General features: G+C 44.3%; 1 protein-coding gene across 23 annotated transcripts in view; it reads left to right on the plus strand.

The window, feature by feature from the left end:
- SLC9A8 (solute carrier family 9 member A8) overlaps window positions 1-24453 on the plus strand; it is an 82080-nt gene that overhangs the window by 27274 nt on the left and 30353 nt on the right. For 11 of the 23 annotated variants that reach the window (XR_012419536.1, XR_006689926.2, XR_006689927.2 and 8 more), the window contains 5 exons: window positions 5156-5239; window positions 9610-9711; window positions 10852-10886; window positions 15583-15726; window positions 23428-23566. Coding sequence is in view for 15 of the 23 variants with exons in the window: in XM_074005530.1 (XP_073861631.1) it covers window positions 5156-5239; window positions 9610-9711; window positions 10852-10886; window positions 15583-15726; window positions 23428-23566 (504 nt within the window). In the remaining 8 variants the exon portion in view is untranslated. Of the gene's footprint in view, window positions 1-5155; window positions 5240-9007; window positions 9191-9609; window positions 9712-10808; window positions 10887-15582; window positions 15727-23427; window positions 23567-24453 lie in introns of those variants that run through there. The other 12 variants (XR_012419538.1, XM_074005533.1, XM_074005539.1 and 9 more) reach the window with 6 other exon arrangements.

Here is a 24453-nt window from a genome sequence, read left to right on the forward strand (position 1 = left end):
TTGACCTGTGAAACTATAGAGTATAAAATTAGCAAGACAAACCTTATAGCCTAACATAAAACACAATTTGAAGCTGTTATAAATAGTAGTAATGAAATATTTTATATATTAAATAAATTTTCAAAATGTGTATTGAACTTCGAAGAGTGATAGGACACACCTCTGCTGGGGAGGCCCCAATGGAGCACATTACGTGTGAGATCTCTGCCTTCCCGCGACTTGGTTACGTTTAACCACTCTAAGAGTGGGTCATGACTGAAGAGCCTTTTTCTACTCCTAGGCTGGATATAGCCTGATGTGTAGATTTTGCCCACTAACCCATTTTGTTTGATCTGATTTAAAAATCATTTGATCAAGACTGGGCATGGTGGTTCATGCCTATAATCCCAGCACTTTGGGAGGCCAAGGTGGGTGGATCGCCTGAGCCCAGGAGCTTGAGGCCAGCCTGGGCAACATGGTGAAACTGTGTCTCTACAAAAATACAAAAAAATAAAAAAATAAAATAAATGATCAAAATTTGAATTGACTGTAAAAGAGTTAAAAATTGTTAGATTTTGGCCAGGTGTGGTGGCTCATGCCTGTAAACCCAGAACTTTGAGAGGCCAAATCGTGTGGATCATCTGAGGTCAGGAGTTTGAGACCAGCCTGTCCAACACGGTGAAACCTTGTCTCTACTAAAAATACAAAAAATTAGCTGGGCGTGGTGGCACATACCTGTAGTCCCAGCTACTTGGGAGGCTGAGGCACAAGAATCACTTGAACCCGGGAGGTGGAGGTTGTAGTGAGCCAAGATTGAGCCACCGCACTCCAGCCTGGGTGACAGAGTGAGGCTCCATCTCAAAAAATAAAAAAAAAAAGTTAGATTTTAAAATATTAACAGTCTATATAAAATTCTGGAAATTTTACATAAAATTCAGAACTTCTAGCTTCTCTTGGAAAAGCAGAAGCTCTCTTAACACTAGGTCCAGCAGTGTTCAGAGACACTGAGCAGAGGGGCTTATCTTCCGGGTCATGCAGTGTGGCCCCAAGAAACCTTTGCTTGTGACCCCTGCTGTAAGCAGTGGGAGTAGGGGAATGGGAGGTGATCTTTCACTTCTAGTTTTATATGCATCATTGTTACTGAATTTTTGTTTTCCAACAGATGTTACTTTACAAGATAAAATAATAGAATGTATTTAACAGTATAGACCATGAAACAAGTTAGGTAATGGATGTGATAAAGTGCCTGAAGTGTCATCCAGATAACCAGTGCTTGACCTCAGAAAAGAAGGCTAGATTGGGGATGCCAGCATGTACCAGTGGTCCCACCTACTTGGGAGGCTGAGACAGGAGGATTGCTTGAGCCCAGAAGTTTGAGGCTGCAGTGAGTTATAATTGCACCACTGCAGTCCAGCCTGGGTAACAGAGCAAGACCCTGTCTCTAAAAAAAAAAAAAAAAAAAAAAAATTGGGGCAGGCTTCCTTTAGGAGCCTGCATTTGTGGAGAGTCAGAGTGAGAAGCAGGATATCTGCCTGGAAACCAGATGTACAGGGAGCAGTCGGAAGTCAGAAAAACAAGAGGAGCTGGTAGTTTCTTTCCCTGAAGTTCTGATTCCAAACTGACCTGCTGGGTCTGCATTCTACCTGTATTATCATGTGCTTAATTTTTTTCTATTAACTTGCTTTTTAAATATATATATATATTATTTATTTGTTTATTACTTTCTTTTTTTGACACAGAGTCTCGCTCAGTTGTCCAGGCTAGAGTGCAGTGGTGCAGTCTCGGCTCACGGCAACCTCTGCCTCCCGGGTTCAAATGATTCTTCTGTCTCAGCCTTCTGAGTAGCTAGGCAGGAGAACGGGCATGTGCTACCGTGCCCGGCTAATTTTTGTATTTTTAGTAGAGACAGGGTCTCACCTTGTTAGCCAGGCTGGTCTCAAACTCCTGACCTTAAGTGATCTACCCACATTTTCCTCCCAAAGTGCTGGGATCACAGGTGTGAGCCACTGTGCCTGGGTGTGGCTAATTTTTTTTAAAAAATTTTGTAGAGACACGATGTCACTATGCTGCTCAGACTGATCTCGAACTCCTGAGCTCATGTGATCCTCCCACCTTGGCCTCCCAAAGTTTTAGGATTACAGGATTGAGCCACCGTGCCTGGCCTATATATTTATTTTCTTATTTTGTTTTCTTTTCTTTTTTTTTTTTTTTTTTGTGGGGGCTTGGCGGGGAGTGGACAGAGTCTCACTGTGTTACCCAGGCTGGAGTGCAATGGAGTGGTCTCAGCTCACTGCAACCTCCGCCTCCCAGGTTCAAGCAGTTCTCCTGCCTCAGCTTCCTGAGTAGGTAGGATTACAGGTGCCTGTCACCACGCCCAGCTAATTTTTGTATTTTTAGTAGAGACAAGGTTTCACCAAGTTGGCCAGGCTGGTCTCGAACTCCTGACCTCGTGATCCATCCACCTTGGCCTCCCAAAGTGCTAGGATTACAGGCATGGGCCCCCACGCCTGGCCATGTTTATTTTCAAGGCAATGTTACAGTACTATTTCCATTCAGAAACTAATATTGTTTTGTAAACATGATAAAAATGAAGTAGTACAGATGCCTGCTGAAGCATCAAAGGTCAAGTCTGCTCTCTGTGGAGGGAGATCAGCACGTTAGAGCCCTTAGAGGCGGTATTGCCATCCTAAGGTGTCTTGGATTTATTTGGACCTGAAGAAATAATCAAAAGGGGCTGTCTCAATCCGTGAGGTCAGTGGTATTTGACACACACTGCTCAAGTGCCACCTAAAATCACCTCAGACCATTTTGTGGGAGCCATTGCCAAAAGGAACTATAACACTATTTCCCTGAAAGGCCGTGTGTTCATAAGGGCTGCAGTAACAAATTACCACAAACTAAGTGGCTTAAAATAACAGAGATTCGTTGTCTCACAGTTCTGGAGGCCAGAAGTGAGAAGTCAAGGTATCAGCAGGACCGGGTTCCCTCCCAAAGACTCTAGAAAATAATTCTTCATTGCATCTCCCAGCTTCTGGTGGCCCAGGTTTTCCTTGGCTTGTGGCCGCATCGCTCCTGTCTTTGTCTCTGTGCTCACGTGGGCTTCTTCTACACGTCTCTGTGTGCCTCGTTCTGTCTCTTACAAGTTGATGTTTGCTGCCTTTGGCCTTCCCTTATCCAGCGTAAGGTCATCTAGATCCTTACCTTCATTAGATCTGCAGAGACCCTATTTCCAAGTAAGGTCACATTCTGAGATTCCTAGTGGACAGGAATTGGGGTTGGGGTTGGGGGACACTATGTAACCCCACTATAGGTAGATTCTCCTTTTTCCCAGGGTGGGAGGGGTAGTTTTTGTACCTCCAAAAGGCTGTATATAGTGGTCCTGCTGCACAGATCCTGAGAATAGGTTGCCCCACAAAACACAGAGCTCGGCTCATTTCTTTTCACATAGTCCCAGGCTGAATCATGAGCTTGTTGTACATGCTGCTATTTTAAGACTTAATAAGGCATTTCAGAAGTCATCATTTGCTTCTATTTTGAGCCTTTTTTGAATTTTTTTTAGTCTTTGTGGTAACAGCTGTACATTTGTAAGAATACATTTAGGCATTCTTGGGAATAGGGATTTTGACAAGAAATCAGACTGTCAAAATTGTGACATGGGAAAATATTCATATGAAAAAGGGCCTGATTTTGCATTTTTAAAAAGACTATGTATTACACATAACCATTTTGGGCTTGAGGACCAATATATATTTCCCCCAAATTCTGCCAACAACTAGAGAGATATTCTAATAATATAGAAAATGAAATTGTTATTGTTTCATCCCTCCAAAGTTGGCTGTATTCTGCAAACACCATTCATAATGGCACTTAATAATCAAATCTGGAAGCAAGGTGCAATGGTTTGGGCGTTTGTCTCCCTAAACCTCATGTTGAAGTTTGATTCCAGTGTTGGAAGTGTTTGGGTCATGGGGGTGGACCCTCATGGATAGACTGATGCCCTTGCTGGGGGAGGGAGGTGCATGAGTTCTTGCTGTGTTCATTCCCTATACAGCTGATTGTTAAAAAGAGCCTGGTCCCACCCCCACCCCCCCTTTCTTCCTCTCTTGCCATGGATCTCTGCACACTCTGGCTCCCCTTCTCTTCCCCCATGAGTAGAAGCAGCCTAAGGTTCTTATCAGATACCCAGTCTTGAACTTTTCCAGACGGCAGAATCATGAGCCAAATAAATGTTTTTCCTTTGTAAATTACCCAGCCTCAGGTGTTCTTTTCTAGCAAGACACATGGTAAGGGGCTGTCTTTGTAGCCAAGTCTCAAGTCGAAAGAGCATCCAGTGGGGACTGTTTCATCACATCAGACTTTGGAAAACAGCACAGTTGTCTCTGATAAGCAGAAAGAAGGCAGAGCTATTTTAACCATGTGTAGGGTTTCCTGTTCCTCTGAGTGGATTGTTTTAGGATTTGCCGTTACCTTTTTCCCGTAGGAATTCTAGCTTGTAGACTTGTTTTTGAAAGTATGCAACCAGAATTGAAATTTTCTAGATTCAGATTAATTTTCTTTCTGTACTAAGGAATAAAAAACATACTACTCTGTGTTTGGAAGCAGTTTGTTGTGCTATTTCTTTTCGCCGATCACCTTTAAAATCCTTGTCTTGACCAGGTGTGGTGGCTCATGCCTGTAATCCCAGCATTTTGGGAAACTGAGGTGGGAGGATTGCTTGAGGTTAGGACTTTGAGACCAGCCTGGGCAACACAGCAGACCCTATATCTAAAAAAAAGAAAAAAAAAAAATAGCCTGGCATGGTAGCACGCACATGTAGTCCCAGCTACTCAGGAGGCTGAAGTGAGAGGATCACTGGAGTCCAGGAGGTTGAGGCTGCAGGGAGCTGTGATTGCACCACTGCACTTCAGCCTGGGCAACAGAGCAAGACTCTGTCTCAAAATAATAATAATAATGATGATAAAAATAATAAAATGCAGTTTCTTTTTTTTTTTTTTTTTTTTTTTGGTGGGGGAATCTCTCATTCTGCTTGATTTTATTATCAGGTAGTTATTTAAACATTATACATTTCCATTAGGCCAGGCCCTGAAAGAAGAATTATTTTGGCTCTTTATTGATGAATTTATTTCTTAATTACACAAATTCCATGCCTCTTAAGAGTCCCATTTTCTATTTACAGGAAGAAGAAATGTTTCGTCCAAACATGTTTTTCCTCCTCCTGCTTCCCCCTATTATCTTTGAGTCTGGATATTCATTACACAAGGTGAGACTCAGGCCCACATTGGTGCTTTGGTCTGGACAGTTTCTCGTGTTTGTAAAGCAAGTTCCTTAAAAGCTTGGGTGTTAGCTCTGCTTCTTCCTGGTTGTGCTCAGTGGAAGCTGGACTGCAGTGCCTGAATTCTGGAGAGGACCAGACGTGATCAATTGGCTGCTTTATTGGTTTCAGGCAGTGTGGCTCACTGAGCCAGTGTTTGCCATAAATGGGTGCTTTGCCCAGAAAGATGGCTGAAGTGATGTTAAGTGGCTCACAGATGATGCATTGACTCGTCTTCCTGGACACAGACTGATAGATGTAAAGAGGGTAGACTGTGTCCTGGGATGACAGGGACATGTGCCCCCAGGGCTTTTGTTTCTTTCAGCTCCCCCACTGGCGCGTTTCTAACCTCAGGCCCATCCATCCTTTCTTGTCTCCCTCTCCGTGTCCTCCCCTGGCCTCAGACCCCAGCTTGATATTCCCCTTCATCCCTCAGCCTCTATCTCTTCTCGCCCACTCCCTGGTCCAGCCTTCCTAGTCCCACAGTTGCCTGCCCATCCTTGCCTCCCTGCCTTGGCGAGCAGTGGCACTGGCCCCTACCCACTTCTCTGCTTTGGCTTGGCCTTGATGGCCATTGCCTTGCAACTCCCAGTGTGAGGTGCTGTTTTTGTTTTTGTTTTTGTTTTTTGAAATGGAGTCTCGCTCTGTCACCCAGGCTGGAGTGCAGTGGCATGATCTCAGCTCACTGCAACCTCCGCCTCGCGGGTTCAATCAATTCTTCTGCCTCAGACTCCTGAGTAGCTGTGATTACAGGCACACGCCACCATGTCCAGCTAATTTTTGTGTTTTTAGTGTACACAAGGTTTTACCATGTTGGCCAGGCTGGTCTCAAAACTCCTGTCCTCAAGTGATCTGCCCACCTCAGCCTCCCAAAGTGCTGGGATTACAGGCGTGAGCCACCGCGCCCGGCCCCTAGTGTGAGTCTTTCTGCCTGGGCGGGAGCTTCTCACTTTTAAGCCTGTTTGTGTCTGTGCGTGGTATTTTCCTTGTCTGTGAGTTTTCTTTAAACATAAATATATTTAAGTTTTAAAATAAAGTGATTCAACTTAAAATACTAGTATTAATAATACAACAGCTATTTTGTGAATGTGATTTTTTAAAAACCTGAAGATTGGAAAGTTTAGGCCAGCCCTTGGAGAGAGGAAAGCCAGAGACACAATACAGATCTAATCATGCGCTGCCCCCTGCAGGTTTCTTTTTGGTAAAGTAAAAACCAAAAACCCCAAAACCCTACCTCCCGGGGTGCTTTGAGATTCACACTAGATGAAAGAATGTAGGCAAAGCACCACCCACCACACTAAATAAAGGGAGTGCTGCTGCTTGTTATTAATGATAAAAATGTTATCTATTATTAATAACAATACCACCTCCAGTAGTAGTAATAATAATTTATTAAACTTAATAGGTCAGGCCCAGTGGCTCATGCCTGTAATCCCAGCAATTTGAGAGGCCGAGGTGGGTGGATCACTTGAGGCCAGGAATTCAAGACCAGTCTGGCCAACATGGCGAAACCCCATCTCTACTAAAAATACAAAAACTAGTTGGTCGTGGTGGTGCGTGCCTGTAATCTCAGCTACTCCGGAGGCTGAAGCATGAGAATCATGAGAATCCTTTGAACTCAGGAGGTGGAGCTTGCAGTGAGCTGAGATCAAGCCACTGCACTCCAGCCTGGGTGATAGAGGGAGACTTTGTCTCAAAAATAAGTAAATAAAAAGAAACTTAATTTGTTGTTGACATGGTATAAAATAAATAAATAAACAATTTTTTTAAAATGGGTTAGATTTGTCTAGAAATTTTTGGTAAAAACATAGAAATGTTCAGCCCAGATTTTTTTTAAGTTATTATTTTATTGTACATCTATCCAAAGAAAAAGTGAAAAGGAAGTTTAATGCAAAAAATATTCCCAAGTTTTAGAAACTGTTACTGACATCAGATAATTTTTAACAAGGAAACATAAGTTGAAGGTCACCATGTCTTTCTTTCACTTTGTAAACAAATCTTAACTGTAAGCAGATTATGAAAATATTTCAAAACATGCTGAGGAAATTGACTTGATTTTGACTTAAAAACATGACATTTTGAATATTAGAGAATGTAAAGTTTTTATTATCTATTTTTTTTTTTAGAGGGAAGGGAGAGAAACTTATTCAAAATTTGAGGAAAGTAATAGTTTTTTAGAAAAACATTTTGTTGAAGATGACTTTCCAGCAGATAATGTGACAATTTATATGAAAGGGACTTATAGGATTATGAAATGCTAATTCTGAAACTTCTGTCTACTTTCTACCCTGCCCCAAAGATGATAGGAAGTAAAGTTGGAATATTTTATTTTAATATTGTGATATTTGCTAATGTAAATTTGGACTTAGAATACAGATTTCAGTAAGATTATCATCATTTGATATGCATTAGCTAGGCAGCAACTGGTTCTTTGAATTGTAAATATTACACAAATCGTAGGATGTTAATTATGTCAAAGAGAAACAGTGAATTTGCTTTATCTAGCAGAGGGAAGTTCTTGTAGTGTGGTAACTTTAATTTGGGTGAATTTCAAGATCCAGATTAATATTAACCAAGTATATAAATTATATCAACATTAGATCTCTGCAAACAGGTCAAAACTGATTAATCTTTTTGTTTGTTTGTTTGAGATGGAGTTTTGCTCATTACCCAGGCTGGAGTGCAATGGCGCGATCTCGGCTCACTGCAACCGTGGCCTCCCGGGTTCAAGCGATTCTTCTGCCTCAGCCTCCCGAGTAGCTGGGATTACAGGTGCCCACCAGCACACCGGCTAATTTTGTATTTTTAGTAGAAATGGGGTTTCTCCATGTTGGTCAGGTTGGTCTCGAACTCCTGACCTTAGGTGATCCACCCGCCTTGGCCTCTCAAAGTGCTGGGATTACAGGGTTGGCCACTGAGCCCAGCCTAATCTGTTTTTAAATAACAAAAGAAAACAGCGATTTGCAAAGAGAAACTCATAGATTGAAAGCCCTTTGTTTTGAAAAACCAAATCATTGTGTTTGCCTTGAGTTATTTTAAATTCTTTGTGCAGTAAAGATTGATATGCCAAATAAAGGAATTGAGTGTCAAATTATAGGCAGCCAAGTCAAAATTGCAGCTTCTAGGAGGTAGGCTTAGTGGGGCAGTCAGTGTTCAGCTGAGGACACTCTTTCATGAGTGGGCTTTAAAATAGCAGGTCCTAATGTCCCTGGTTTGGCGATTTCTGAGCTGAAAACAAGAATCTTGTTCACACCCACAATCGGGAGTGATTAAAGCCTCTTGGTAACTCCTAAGTGGAGTCTACAGGGTTATGATAACTAGCTTAATTTCCTTAATTTTATGGAAATTTGAAAGATGTTACCATGCTGCTTGGACTTGAATATTTTTTCTTAAATGGTGTGAAGTATAGATAGAAACATTTTATCTGTCATAGTTAATGATGATACTAACAGAGTGAAGTAAAATTGTTTAAAAGACCTGGCCAGGAAAAAGGAATATCTGATAGTGTATCTTGGTATCCTAATTGTGTGGACTTTGGACGTGAAACACAGTTAATTCCGTCAGTGCCTGTCTGTTGGGCATCCTCCATCTGAGGGACATTATGTCAGGGACTGTGTTGTGCAAAAGCAGATGTGGTCATTGCCCAGAATGAGCCTGCAGCCTCATGGGAAAATCAGACATCAGTTACATAAATAAGTGCAAAATTGCAGTCTTGTCAACCACTACAAGGGAGGGTGACTGTGCACTGAGAGCATAGACTAGGATCTGAGCTGGGAGCTGGCTGAGGGATCAGGAAGAGTTGAAATGTCCCGAGATCTTGGGATGATGAAAGCTTAACAAGCAAAGAGGGAGCACAACCCGCTCGAAGCCACCAGTGGGACTGGAACCCAGAGAACAAAGGCGAGCATGGTGCCAGATGAGCCCAGAGGCCTCCCCAGGGGTCGAGTCATCCAGGGTGGGGGCTAGCTGCATTTTAAGTGGAAGTAGGGGTCCAGGTGAAGGCAGTACAATCAGATTTGTCTTTTGGGAGGACCATTCTGGAAGGACTGGAGAGTGGAGGGAAAGGGGCCCGGAGGGGTTGAGGAGACTTGTGTGAAGCTCTGCAGTGTTCCAGATGAAAGATGATGTGAGTGACGGGACACTGCAGTAGGTGCGGGGGTGCAGGAAGACTCCCAGGCTCCCAGCTTGCCACACAGGATGGGCAGTGGTACCTTTCACAGAGAGTCAAGTCAGCCGAGAGGGCCAGGTGTGCAGGCCATGACTTCACTGACAGGAATGGCTTTTCTAATCGTTTCCCTGATTTCTGCTCTTTCAAACAGGGTAACTTCTTTCAAAATATTGGTTCCATCACCCTGTTTGCTGTTTTTGGGACGGCAATATCTGCTTTTGTAGTAGGTGGAGGAATTTATTTTCTGGGTCAGGTAAGAAAATCATCTTTGAAACACTTTGAAAGTCTTACATTCTTAGAGCTAGTGCAGGGAGGTGGGAAGGTGAAATGGGGCCACTTGGTGGGGCCTGGGTTTCACCCTTAGGGTAAATTCCTTCTGGAAGGAAATCCTAGCTTCATATGAGGCACAGTAGAGGCATGCTAAATTGTTTCAAAGTGTCCTGCAAGACCTTTGGTATCTGGAATTGAGTAAATCTTTTCCATAATCCCCCCCCAAAGTATTTATTTTATTTGCAAACCAATACTGTCTTAAATTAGAATATCTAAAAATAAAGCCAAATATATGCCATCAAGAACTTCAAACAGTTGTCAGGTAGACTGAATTGGGATTGAATGCTGTTTTTTGATAAAAATTTGCATTTTAAAAATCAGAGATGTGCTTTTCTGCTGGCATTGGAGAAATAATAAAATCAAAGGTGATTCTGAATCTGTTCACTCAATTCTAAGCTGTCTACCTGTAGAATTATATACTCTGGATTTTCCACAATTGCTAAACCACTTCCCAGTGACATCAGTTGGATGGTCTCTACTTTAGACTTCAAATTAATTCAAATTAATTTAGACCAAACATCCCTAGGAAGGTAGTATCTGTAGTTTTGTACTGTGCATGTCCATGCATGTCACATTCTTTTCCTTTATTGTCAGTTGCAGAAAGTTTGCCTGTCCCAGTTCTGAAAATTAAGTTGAGGGTCAGGTGTCTGGGTGACAGGCAGATTTCTTTAACACATGTCAGCTGCTTTCTTCTCTCGATAGCCAAAGCCCATTCCATCGAATTTTCACCTATATTGCAGCTTTGATGGCACCAGAGTAAATCTGTCTGTCATGCAGCTTTCTTCATTGCTCAGTTTCTAGTATTAAATAAGAATAAACTTAAGGAAACTACAGTTAATTGGGCTTGAAGAATGTAGCATTCTTTTCCATACTTTCATTGCATACTGATGGAATGCATGTTTCAACTAAAGCTTAGGAGCCTTCTTTATTTTTCAAGTGGTTTGGGAACTGAAGATTAATGTCCTTATTAGTTTTAACAAAGCACTAATGGACATTTAAATCTTCTTGGCTGTTCTCCAGGGGTTTTTTTTGTGTCTGTGTGTTTGTGTGTTTTATTTTACAGGCTGATGTAATCTCTAAACTCAACATGACAGACAGGTAAATCCTTCATACTGTAACACCCATGCGACTGCTTTTCAGACAGGGGAAATTTTTCTCCACATTGCTTCCTGGGTGTGGTACTGTTCTATTCTCTCTCTGTGTATTTATTTTTGGTAAGGATTTCTGCCATAGAATCTTACTCTGAATTGATTTGTATCTCTGAAATGAATCAAAACTATACTAAAGACTTTTGAAGATCCCTAGTCGGGCATTGCTGATTGGAATGATATAGTTTAAGCTTGGGAGGGAGTAACTCTGCTCAGCTAACTGCCCTGCCCATGTGCACACATACACTGTACCATTGTCTTCTTATTATTTCCAAGACTTCAGTCGCCATAACAAAAAGTTGTCTTCTTGATAGTTTAGAGATGGACCGGGGAGTGACGGAGAAACTTTCCTCTAGGATTGCCACCAAACCTGCGGTGGGGGAAGCAGGGCCAAGACCTCTGTTGTGGATATTGTGGAAAGCCCTTCCATCTGAAGCCACTCCCGTGAGCACGTCCCATGAGCCCTGTCCAGAAATTCCCAGAATTGCATAGTGAGAAGCAGCCTCACTAGGTTGAGGCAGGTGTCTCTCAGAAGGTACCAGATCTAGTGCTGAAAAAGCACCCATGCAGAGCATCATCTGGATTCCCCCTTCTGAGAGTAGACAGCCTTGCTCAGTGTGTCTGTGTTTGGTCTTGCAGCATGGCTGAGGAGCTGGGCAGCAGGGCCACATGTTCGTCCCCAGATCCTTGCCATCTGGCCAGTCAGAGCTTTCAGGATTTAGCAGCAGTTTAGCAACTTAGGACTAGAATCTGGGAACCCTTTTCATGGAAACTGTGTCTCTGATAACAAGTCCAATCCTATTTCCACCTCCACTCACCACCCACCCCAGCCCAGGACAACAATTTTGGAGCTTATGTTGAAAGACAGTTTTGATACATAAACAAGTAGTCCTATTCCATGGGAGCTGGAAATAAAGCAGAACTGATGTCCTGTGTTTGGTAGGTGTTTTGCAAATAAAAAGAAATGCCCAGTAAAGGAAGGTATCACAGTATTCAAATCTTCCACTTGTTTTGGGGACAGCTGGTTAGAGATACAGACAATGCTGGATAACTTCCTGTGAAGTTGAATTGAATCAGTGGTTGGAATGTTTAGGTGAAGGACAGGAAAATAATTGCCCTGTAGACACACTGACTTAGAGCCAGGTAGTGTTTTCCTCTCCATGTGCAGAAGCTTCCTTGGCTGTTAGAAAGTGACAGTCCCACGGATGGGGACTGCTCTGGGGTCGCAAACCCGCACAGCTGCAGGGCCTGGCAGAGCACTTAAGAGAGGGAAGCTGGCCAGCTGTGAGTCTAGCGGTGGGGCAGCAGCCAGTGGGAGAACACACCCTGTATGAAGGGACAGCCACTTCTCAGTGCCAACTCATGATTACCATGTGGAAATCTGGGCCCAGAATTGGTGGCTATTTTAAATAATTTTTCTTTCAAAACGAGGCTAGGTTTCTAGATTTTTGTAGGGAATTTTCCAGTTTTCAAATGTTGACAACTTGCTCAATTTTTCACAAACACCATGCAGATCAAACATGAGAGCCACAGACTATCTTTTGCAACCTCTGCACTGTAGAAAACACAAAAGTAACTTTGTTGCACAGTTTCGTTTTGTTCTGATGATACCTTGCTGGAGAGAGATTTCACTCTTAGAGATCCTGAATTATTTCACTGCCTTTGTCCATTTCTTTTTCATTTTGTTGATGTTGCTATCTTTTGGGGTTATGGAATAAAGAAAGTACATTTTTAAGTTGAACTTCTGGCATTTAAAAGGCGAGGTCCTAAAGAAGTGAAGTGGAACAGCTGACAGCCAGGTGAAGTGATCCTCTTTCCATACAGACCTCTCAATGATTGAACAGTTTGTATTTCAGACTTTTCATCTTCACTGTCAGAAATACTCTGCCTCAATTTAGATTCCCAAGCAAACTAAATGTGTAACGTGATTTATACAAAGCATTTCCCCCAACCTTTTGTTTGTTTTGTTTTTTCAGTTAATTTAGAAAGTTTATTTTGCCAAGGTTGAGGACACGCACCCGTGACACAGCCTCAGGAGGTTCTGATGACATGTACCCAAGATGGTCAGAGCAGTTTGGTTTTATACATTTTAGGGACACATGAGACATCATTCGACTTACGTAAGATGAACGTTGCCCCAACCTTTCACTATGAAACATTTTAAACATACAGAAAAGGTGAAGCATTGTACAATGAATACCCATAAACAAATTTTTAAAAAAATAAAATAAAAAGTATATCCTGCAGGGGTAGGAGAGTCATAGGACAGGGAACCTGGGAGCCTGGGCTGGGCCTGCACGTCGCTGAGGCTGGAGTATAGTGGCATGATCACAGCTCGCTGTAGTCTCAAACTCCTGAGCTCAAGCTATCCTCCTGCCTCAGCCTCCCGAGTAGCTCGGACTACAGGTGTGTGGTACCACTTCCAGCTAATTTGTGTGTGTGGAGGTGGGGTTCTCTGTATTGCCCAGGCTGGTCCTGAACTCCTGAGCTCAAGCCATCCTCCCACCTCAGCCTCCCAAAGTGTTGGGATTACAGACGTGAGCCACTGTGCCTGGCCCAGGATACACTTTTTAGACATTGTCCTCCTTCCTTCATGGCCTCTGGTGATATGGCTGTGGTTGATGAGAGTGGGAATAAAAGAGCAACCAGAAGCTCTGTCTGGGTTGTGGTGCACGGGCCTGGGGACCAGCTACCAACAAAACAGGATCTCCCAGATGGGCAGTTGTTTAGTGGAGTTACCTTCCCTTTCCTGCTTCCCTTCCTTTTTCCCGCCTGCCTGCCTGCTTGCCTTCTGCAAGTGTCTCTGGGCCATACCCAGTACAGACCCTGGGAATTCACCCATGATGAAAACCCAGCGTCTACTTCCTTGGAGCTCACAGGCCTGTGATGACCTCTGTGAGGACAGGCAAAGTCTGGGAACTGAATCCTCAGCCTGGGATCCGGAGGCACTCTGGTTTAATGCACATGAATCACATTCACAGGCAGCTACCATGGAAACCAGAGGCCAAATAATTGACTTCTGAAGAGACCTGTACCTGGCAAGGCAGCCAGGCATTTCCTCAGTCAGCTCTCCTCTCCCTGACCCTGCAGCCAAAAGATCACCCATCGAAGGCTGCTCAGGCCGAGCATCCTCTTCCCCCTAGACCCAGGCTTGGTGAGGGTGGGTCATCTCTGGCTAATGACTGACACAGGCTGGGAACCTGGGAGCCTGGGCTGGGCCTGCACTTCACTGAGGCTGGAGTATAGTGCTCAGGCAGTCGTCTCTGGCTAATGACTGACACAGACTGGCCCTTGGGGGCTCCATGTTTTGGCTGGTGTTGTGGAAGGGGGCAGACCCACCATTCTGCTGCCCTGGAAAGAAAGTTGCACCAGGCATGGCACAGAGGCTTGTGGGAAAATCACCAAAGGGCAGGGAGAGTGAATTGTCCAGGCTCATGTGGCCCACGAGGCCCCTTGAGGGAGCTGGTCCTGCCTCCCTTGCCAGCTTCCTATGGCTCCTGCCACTCGCCCCACCCCCGCCACCACACGCACCTTCCTTCTGTTCCTCAGGCAGCAGGCTTTCTCTCACCTCAGGAGTCACTTGCTGTCACCTCTGCCTGCAGCTCTTGGCCTGGCCAACTGCTGCTTAACATGTAGGTTCTTGCTTACATGTGTCATCCTTTCAGAGAGGCCTCTCCAGAACCCCCGCATCTAAGTGGCTCCCACACGCACACCCACACCCACACCCCACCTTCTCACGTCACCTCAATTGATTTCCCGGGTCACACTTGCTGTTGTCTGAATTTGCCTTCATCTCTAGGTATTGCTGTATCTACTATTGGGGGGAGGAGTACCAACTCTGGGCAGATAGCCTGGCTCTGCCACTTGTTAGCTGAGTGACCTTGAACAAGTTACTTCATCATCCCGTTGTCCCTCGGTTTTCTCCTCTGTCATCGGGGCAGTAGTAGCAGTCTCTCATACAGTCACTGACTGGATTGTTGAGTCACCGTATGTGACATGCTTAGAACAGTGCCGGCCGTGGTAGCCTCCATGCCTGAAACATGTTAGACAATCAGCACATATCTGCTGGGGGTGATAAGCTCTTCACGGGGACTGTCAGTGAGGTCACTGGCCCAGTTAGGAGATGGCCTCAGTGTTTCTATCGGCTGTCCACGCCACTCACCCCCAAAGCACACTGGGGTTACTCCTGGTTTTTGACACTTTCTTAGATGTTGCAAATCTGAGTGCAGGCTGGGATTGGTCACAGACAGCACTCCAAGGGGCTGGTGGCAAGGGGCAGAGCAGAGGTCAGATGCAGGAGTTCATGGGCCATTTGACTCCAGCTGCTCTGACCTGTGGAACTGGGCGGTATATAATAAATATATCTAAGCAAAAGTCTCTCTTCCGTCATTGGTCAAAGTCAAGTCTCTGTGTTGACAGTAGAAAACCAGGCCATTCCTAACAACTCAACTTAGAGTGGGCCTTTCACACTCCACCCACAATGTCAACAGCAGATAAGTGGGAAAAAATATGCTACCTTCTATAGTTACTTCAGCTCTAGTGTGTAGTTTTGCTTTCTGTTAAATATGGCCTTTGACTTTAATGCTTTAATATGTGGACTGGGTGACACACATTACAGAATCTCCCCTTCCCTCTGTCTCTTACAGTTTTGCGTTTGGCTCCCTAATATCTGCTGTTGATCCAGTGGCCACTATTGCTATTTTCAATGCACTTCATGTGGACCCAGTGCTCAACATGCTGGTCTTTGGAGAAAGTATTCTCAACGATGCAGTCTCCATTGTTCTGACCAAGTAAGTATGGGGCAGAGAACAGACTTTGTTCATGTGACAGAACTAAAGATCCTTGTAATGAAGGGGCAGATATTTCCCCGCAGCATGTGTACAGTTGCTTGTCCTCTGGGTGATCAGTTCACCCACTGTCTTTCTCCATCTTTCTGTCCTGACAAGCCTTGATGTGCTGCAAGAATATGGTCAGGTTCCAGGGGTGGTTAAAAGAGCAGAGTCCCCCTTTTTTTTTTGAGACAGGGTCTCGCTCTGTCACCCAAGCTGGAGTGCAGTGGCTCCATCACAGCTCACCGCAGCCTCAACCTCCTGGGTTCAAGTGATCCTCCCACCTCAGCCTCCCGAGTAGCTGGGACTTACAGGCACCTGCCACCATGCCCAGCTAATTTTTAAAAAAGTTTTTGTAGAGACAGGGTTTCACCATGTTGCCCAGGCTGGTCTTGAACCCCTGGGCTCAAGCAGTTTGCCCACCTCAGCCTCCCAAGGTGCTGGGATTATAGGTGTGAACCATTGCTCCTGGCTGTGCCCACCTTTTTTGGCCTACCTTTTAGTAGCAGTTTCTGAGCCCAGGTTCTCAACATCACTGAGGGTGCTTATTAAGTGTGACATTCCTCGGCCCCACCCTCAGAGCCTTCTGATTCATTTGGTCTGGGGTGAGTCCCAAGACCATGGGTTTTTAATAAGTTCCCCAGATATGATGAAGTGGCCTGTTGAGGGGTCAATGTTCAGGCAACATCATTGGAGACAAAAGGAGTAGACAGAGGCCGCACTAGCTGTTGCATGTCACCTTCCTTTTCACAACTTTAAAATAAGGTAGGAATGTGGATAGGTGCCCTGCCTTAAGATGCTATTGTGTAAACGCTGCTTTGGAAACTGCAATTTGTTTTCAAATAGTTGTTGGTATTACTGCCCTAATTGATGGGATCTGAGAAGTTAATGATGAATAATAAAATGTCAAGAAGTCATTGGGGGCCAGGCGCAGTGGCTCAGTCCTGTAATCCCAGCACTTTGGAAGGCCGAGGTGGGTGGATCCTCTGAGGTCAGGAGTTCAAGACCAGCCTGGCCAACATGGTGAAACCCTGTTTCTACTAAAAATACAAAAATTAGCTGGGCATGGTGGCAGGTGCCTGTAATCGCAGCTACTCCGGAGGCTGAGGCAGGAGAATCACTTGAAACTGGGAGGCGGAGGTTACAGTGAGCTGAGATCACACCACTGGATTCCAGCCTGGTGACAGAGCGAGACTCCGTCTCAAAAAAAAAAAAAAAAAAAGAAAAAAAATTTTAGCTGGGTGTCATATCACATGCCTGAGCTATGATGGAGCCATTGCAGTCCAACCTGGGCAACAGAGTGAGACCCTGTCTTAAAAACAAAACAAAACAAAATCATTGGGAAAAGGAAATGCATTTAAGATAATCTCAAATATATTTTTCTGATGCAGGGATATTTCCTTGAACTCTGCATTTTTTGGTGGTTGTTAACATGCAGTCAAGAAACCCAAACAATTTTGCCAAAACACAGAAAAGGCACAGACAAAGCAGTTGAAGGAAGCCAGGCATGGTGGCTCATGCCTGTAATTCCAGCTACTCCAAAGGCTGAGGTTAGAGGATCATTTGAACCCAGATGTTTGAGCTCAGTCTGGACAACATAGCAAGACCCCATTCTCCCACCTCCCTGCAAAAAACTCCAAAGCAAGTGGAGAAAAGAGCCCTGGATAGTGTATCAAAAATGAGCTAAGAGAACGTTAGAGGCCAGACTGTGTTCTGTTAGATAATAGAATTTCCATTTAGCTGAATACTGACTTACTGCCTTTGCTAAAGCATAACCACTCTGTGTAGTTGGCATTTTCTTAAAAGTTTTTTTATAGACTATATTCAGAATTTTTATGTTGGAATAAAATGCCTCAGCCTAGGACTAAAATTGAGGACTGAATAGTTAAATAAGATATTACAGGGCCGGGCACAGTGGCTCACGCCTGTAATCCCATCACTTTGGGAAGCTGAGGCAGATAGATCACTTGAGGCCAAGAGTTCAAGACCAGCCTGGTCAACATGGTGAAACCCCATATCTACTAAAAATACAAAAATTAGCCAGGCGTGGTGGCTCACACCTGTAATCCCAGCTACTCGAGAGGCTGAGGCAGGAGAATCGCTTGAACCTGGGAGGCAGAGGTTGAAGTGAGCCAAACTCACGCCCCTGCACTCCAGCCTGGGCGTCAGAGTGAGACTCTGTGTCAAAAAAAAAAAAGAAAAGAAAAGATACTACGAGAAAATCATCCAGCATCAGGTAACGTGACATCCTTTCCTTTTCTTTCCCTGCCCCAGTTATTGTTTTCACCATGTTTGCTCAGTTTTTGCCCTGTTTTTGCCCTTCCTTTGCAGGAGGAGCTTACCAAATACTGCCTGATGGCAAGAGATGCTCAACAGGCCTTAAAAAAAAACCAAACTTAGAAGTGTTTTTGTTATTCTAAGTGTAGTACATATATTCTTATAAAATTTAGGAAATACACAAGCAAAAAAGGGAGAAATATCACACACATTGCTACTACCTAGAGATATAGTTAACAATTTGGTGTAAATATATATACATTTTATTTAAATAGGCTTATACCCCAAATACTGTATTCTATTTTCCATTGAACACAGTTGATAAAACAGTCTTCTGGAACATCATTTTACTGGTTACGGAGTATTCCTTTTTCTGGGTTTACTGTGATCTACTTAACCAATTTCCTACTATTGGCTTTTTCATGTTTCTCTTGGCAGAAATTTCTATAGCTTTATTAGGATATTATCATACAGCATGCTGCAAGACCTTTAAAAAATCCGATAGTAATATTTTTTCTTATTTAAGATCTACTCTGAAAGCTGCTTAGCGTTCTGGTTTTTACTTTTATCTCGTATCCTGGCTACACATATTGAACATTTGTGACAAGGAATTTTGTCCAACTTGGAGGTGACATCATGAGTTATTTTTATGCATTGGGAGCTAAACTCAATTGCTTTGTCTCTGATTTTTTTAAAGAAAAATAATTTTTCAGAGGTAGGATCTTTTCTGAGCTTTTCCAGTTCTGTTATAAAAGCCAAAGATTAGGAGACTTTTTCTATTTAAGATGGGAAATGATGGAGTCATTGTCTGTAGCCAGAGGTTCTTCCTGGAAAAGTGCTTTGGAAACCCAAGATTGGTCTGGGCACAGTGGCTCATGCCTGTGATCCCAGCACTTTGGAAGGCCAAGGCCCGTGGATCACCTGAGGTCAGGAGTTTGAGACCAGCCTGGCCAACATGGTGAAACCCTATCTCTACTAATAATATAAAAATTAGCCGGGCATGGTGGTGGGTCCCTGTAATCTTGTCTACTTGGGAGGCTGAGGCAGGAGAATCTCTTGAACCTGGGAGGTGGAGGTTGCAGTGAGCTGAGATCACACCACTGCACTCCAGCCAGAGCAACAGAGTGAGACTCCATCTCAAAAAAAAAAAGAATCCCAAGATCGCCTATGATAACAGTTCCCACGGCTGGATCTGTGGAGCATGCATGTATAGTTTCCGGCCGCCTCCCTCCACCAGCAGCACTGCCACTGCTGAGACCCAAGCTGACTGGAGAATCAGCCTCATGAACTCTCCAGCCACGGCTGGTCATCTGCCATCAGCATTTGGTGAGGGACCTTTATGTGCCAGATACTGCTGAGAGCCAGGTGGATTTGATGAACTCGGTCCATGATGGGCAAAAGATGCCCATAGAGAAGTGAACATGGTGCTGTAAGCCGGAGGGGCTCAATGACCAGACCATTAAGGATATGAGGAAGGCTTTTCAGAAGGAATGTCTTGTGAGCCAGACCTGGGAGGCTCATTTTCAGACAGAAGAGAGAGAAAAGGGGCATGTCAGACTTCCCCTGCCCTTTTTTTTTTTTTTTTTTTTTAGTTCAAAAGAAAATATGCTTCTGGGAGCTGTTGTCACTTTTCCTTGGTTATCAGCTAGAATCAAATCTGGTTTTGAAGAGGTATGCTTCATAAACGATCATCTCCAAAGTGAGCTGACACATTTATCTTTGCAACTGAATATGTGAATGAATTACCCCCTTTTTAGTGTTGTTACCTTCATGAGTGCCGGAAAGCAAATGTCTTCTGTTTCTTCAGTAACTTGAATTCATTTTCAACTTTGATTCGTTGCTATGATAGTGTGTTCTTAAAGTCACTGCTATAGAGGAAACCTTTTGTTTTCTCCAGCTACAGTTTAAGCTCATGAAATGGACCCTGAAGCAATACTCCCTTTTATTATTTAAGGTATGAGAAACATGACCTTAAGAAACAAAACATAGAAAATTACTAGGCCAGAAAGAGTCCAAATTCTACTTTCATTACCTGGAGTTCAGAAACCATTGCCTCAGTCCTGGATCTGCTGTTAACCCTTTGTGTGACCTTACCCCGTGACTCACTCTCTTTGGGCCTCAGGCTACTCTGTATAAAAAGAAAGCAGTGAAACCAGCCTGGGTGCCTGCCATGGTAGAGACGTGGGCTGAGGCCGGGCACTGTATGTGTGTGGCCTGCAGATCCATTTTTGGGAACTGCGGGTGATCATGGCCTTCAAAAGCACTTTTCCAGTATGAGCCCTTGTTGGCTGCCACATTCTTCAAGGTGGGATGTTAACCTGTGATCTGCTAGAAAGAAGGGGGATTGGGGAGATTGTGTGTTCAGATGAGTCTGCAAAGCTTTCACATGAAGAAAGTTAGATTTCTTTTTTGCAAGACGTGTCAGACCTTAATTATGTTATTTTGTGCTGTAAATTTCCTCGAAAGGCTTTCTGAGGTTATTTGACCAAGCTACCTTTTCATCTTAACTCTGCTTTAAAATGATACCAATCCTGGGGCCTGGCACGGTGGCTCCTGTCTGTAATCCCAGCATTTTGGGAGGCCAAGGCAGGCGGGTCACTTGAGGTTAGGAGCTCCACACCAGCCTGGCCAATATGGTGAAACCCCATCTCTACTAAAAATACAAAAAAAAAAAAAAAAAGTCGTTGGATGTGGTGGTGCGTATCTGTAATCCCAGCTACTTGAGAGGCTGATGCAGGAGAATCGCTTGAACCTGGAGGCAGAGGTTGCAGTGAGTCGAGATTGCACCACTGCACTCCAGCCTGAGCAACAGAGCGAGACTCCATCTCAATAATAATAATAATAATAATAATAATAATAATACGATACCAATTCATGACATGGTGATTGATGAAGCTGAGTATTACTGTTGAGTATTCTTTGTTTCATTTGCTGAGTCAATAAAAAGGTATTGACTGTCTTTTGTGTGCGAGGCTCTGCTTTAAGCCCCGGACATAAGGCAGCAAACAAGATGGACACAGGCTTCATCCTCGTGGAATGAGGCACTACAGTTTCCCATGCTGTGAAGGAGAAGTCAGGCGCCATGACAAACGTTACATGGGCAGGCCTGCGTGAAGGGATCAGGGCAGGTGTCCCTGAGGGAGTGGCACTGATCCTGGGTTCTGAGGGATGAATAGGGAGTTAGCTGGGGCAGGGAAAGGTGAATGGTGACCACCTGGGAGGTGCTAGTGACAGTGTGGCCCAGATGTTTAGATCTGGGGAGGAGGAGGTAAGGTCAGAGAGGTATGGCAGGTGGGAGCCAGGTCAGACTAAGACTGGGCTTCCTGGTGATGTCAGGAAACTCTGAGTTCTTTTTTTTTTTTTGAGACAGAGTCTTGCTCTGTCGCCCAGGCTGGAGTGCCGTGGCCGGATCTCAGCTCACTGCAAGCTCCGCCTCCCAGGTTCACGCCATTCTCCTGCCTCAGCCTCCCGAGTAGCTGGGACTACAGGCACCCGCCACTTTGCCCGGCTAGTTTTTTGTATTTTTTAGTGGAGACGGGGTTTCACTGTGTTAGCCAGGATGGTCTCGATCTCCTGACCTCGTGATCCACCCGTCTCGGCCTCCCAAAGTGCTGGGATTACAGGCTTGAGCCACCGCGCCCGGCCTGAAACTCTGAGTTCTGAACAGGCTGGTAACCCGATCAGGTGTGCCTTTGAAAAGGATCAGTTAGGCCCTGTATTTCTAGCACTTTGGGATGTTGAGGCAAGTGAATTGCTTGAGCCCAGGAGTTCAAGACCAGCCTGGGCAACATGGTGAAATCCCATCTTTACAGAAAATACAAAAACTAGCCGAGTGTGGTGATGCGTACCTGTGGTCTCAGCTACTCTGGAGCTGACGTGGGAGGATCACTTGAGCCTCGGGAAGCAGAGGATGCAGTGAGCTGAGGTCACGCCACTGCTCTTTGCCTAGGTGACAGAGTGAGACCCTGTCTCAAAAACAAAAAGAGGGGGATCATTTAGGCCACTGAGTGGAGAACGGGGTTGGTCCGTAGGAAGACAAGGATGTTGAGAGAGAGCTCAGTGAGACTTATCCCTGGTAGTAAAGGGCAGTAGGGGAGGGAGAAAAGGGGATGGATTTGAGAGACAGGAGGAGGATATTTAATGAGAATAACTCCATGTTAATGGTGTAATGCTTTTACCTTTGAGAACAAAACCAACAATTAAATTTAATAACATCTGACATTTTACTTTGTTCTGTTACAGTAAAAGGAAAGTTCTTTGATTTCTTCCTCCTTAATGTCTCCTATATCTTCCCTCTCAGCCTGAAACCTCGGGCATTTTTTCTTTGGGTAGCTCCATTCTAATCTGACTTCTTGCCGTAGCCTCAATTTCAGGTTTTATCACAAGATTTCTGTACTGAAATCCTTCCCATTGACTTCCGAGGCCTTCAAGCTGAAATACCAGTGCGTTTCCCGGGCTGTGCCCTGTTCCTCTGCCACTACTGTCACCTTGCCTCCTGCCACTGTCCCACCCCCACCTCCCCCGCCCCACCACTCCCCCTGCCACGTTTTAGCTGCATTAATCTTGGTACTTGAAAGTTCCTACAATGGGCTGCATATGCATGGGCTCCCTTCCTTTGCAGATGCTGTTCCCTCACTGGGTGCCTTCCCCCATTTCTTCACCTGGGCAAGTCGTTTTTATCCCAAATCTAAACCCACCCCTCCCCCCGCCTTTTTTATTTTTTATTTTTTTGAGACAGAGTCTTGCTCTGTTGCCCACGCTGGAGTGTAGTGGTGCAATCTTGGCTCACTGCAACCTCTGCCTCCTGGGTTCAAGCAATTCTCCTGCCTCAGCCTCCTGAGTAGCTGGGATTACAGGCACACGTGTGCCACCACACCCGGATACTTTTTGTATTTTTAGTAGAGTTAGGGTTTCACCATGTTGGCCAGGCTGATCTGAACTCCTGCCCTCAAGTGATCCGCTTACCTCGGCCTCCCAAAGTGCTGGGATTACAGGTGTGAGCCACCACGCCCGGCATCAGCCCACATTTTCTCAAGCACCTTCCTTGAGCCCAGCCAGTCTGAGTTAGTTACCCGCCCATCCTGTGTTTCTACAGCCCTCTACCCTTCCTGCAGATTGTCTTTAGTGTTCATCTTGTTTTCTCCCTTGTTAGCCTGAAGGGAGGAGCTCCTTAAGGGCAGCAACTTTGCTCTCATCTCTGAACCCCAGAAAGTAACAGTACCTGCGACAAAGTAGGTGAACAGTAGACGTTTGGCTGACTGAATGAATGATGGTATGAATGAATGAATGAATGAATGAGGGAATAAGCAAGAGATAAGTTTTAAGTTAATTTCTAAGACCTTTGTATATATAACATTTTAACTTCTGTTTTCTTTCATTTCCTAGCACAGCTGAAGGTTTAACAAGAAAAAATATGTCAGATGTCAGTGGGTGGCAAACATTTTTACAAGCCCTTGACTACTTCCTCAAAATGTTCTTTGGCTCTGCAGCGCTCGGCACTCTCACTGGCTTAATTTCTGCATTAATATCCTTTTAATGTGATGAGCATACAGGGTTGAGATTATTCTTGATGGCTTCTGTCTCTAGCCAGTTTCTCCTGTTTTTTAAGGGGGCCAATTTTAGATGAAGGTTTTGCTTAAAGGAGGATTTTTTGCTTAGTTTTTGTTTGAGAAACACTCTAACTCAAGGATTTTTTAATTTAACATGTGAAATTTAGAATGTCACTTTTCAAAGTTTAAAAAACATATACACTGTTGGATATCAGATATGATTTTGGGGACCTCTCAGTTCCCAGAGTATGATAACCACACTCAGATGATTTTCATTTTCTGCCATCTTACTTTTCACATTTGGAAAATTAGAAATTAATTTTCTTTGAAAATGTCAAATAGACCAGGTGCAGTGGCTCACGCCTGTAATCCCAGCACTTTAAGAGGCTAAGGCTGGAGAATTGCTTTCGCCCAGGAGTTCAAGACCAGCCTGAGCAATGGAATATAGTGAGACCTCGTCTCTAAAAAATACATAAATAAAAATAAAATGTTAAACAGAGAAAATTTTTATCCCACTGAAAGTGTTTATCCAGGATTGAAAAAGGGGCTTTCAAAATGTGTTCCATTGAGTTATTTGCACTGATTTTGTTATTTAACAACCAATAAGCTTTTCTAGCTGGAGATGGAAAGAGTCTTGTTAAGGCCAACGACACCTTTATTGCTGTAGAAATTTCATTATGTTTAAAATAGTAACAGGCAGTAGACCACTTTGGTGCGCGCCTAAGCCTATGTCTCAGGGAGATGGCCACCTGGCCCGCCTCCATGAGCAGTTTGTTTCACAGATGGCCGGAAGAGACTCTTTTGCCTGGTTACAGGCATATTTTTCTGCCATCCTGTTGAATTTTCCCATCAACTCCTTTAT

This window comes from Macaca fascicularis, chromosome 10 (genome assembly GCF_037993035.2).
Source record: "Macaca fascicularis isolate 582-1 chromosome 10, T2T-MFA8v1.1".
Taxonomy (NCBI): Eukaryota; Metazoa; Chordata; class Mammalia; order Primates; family Cercopithecidae; genus Macaca; species Macaca fascicularis.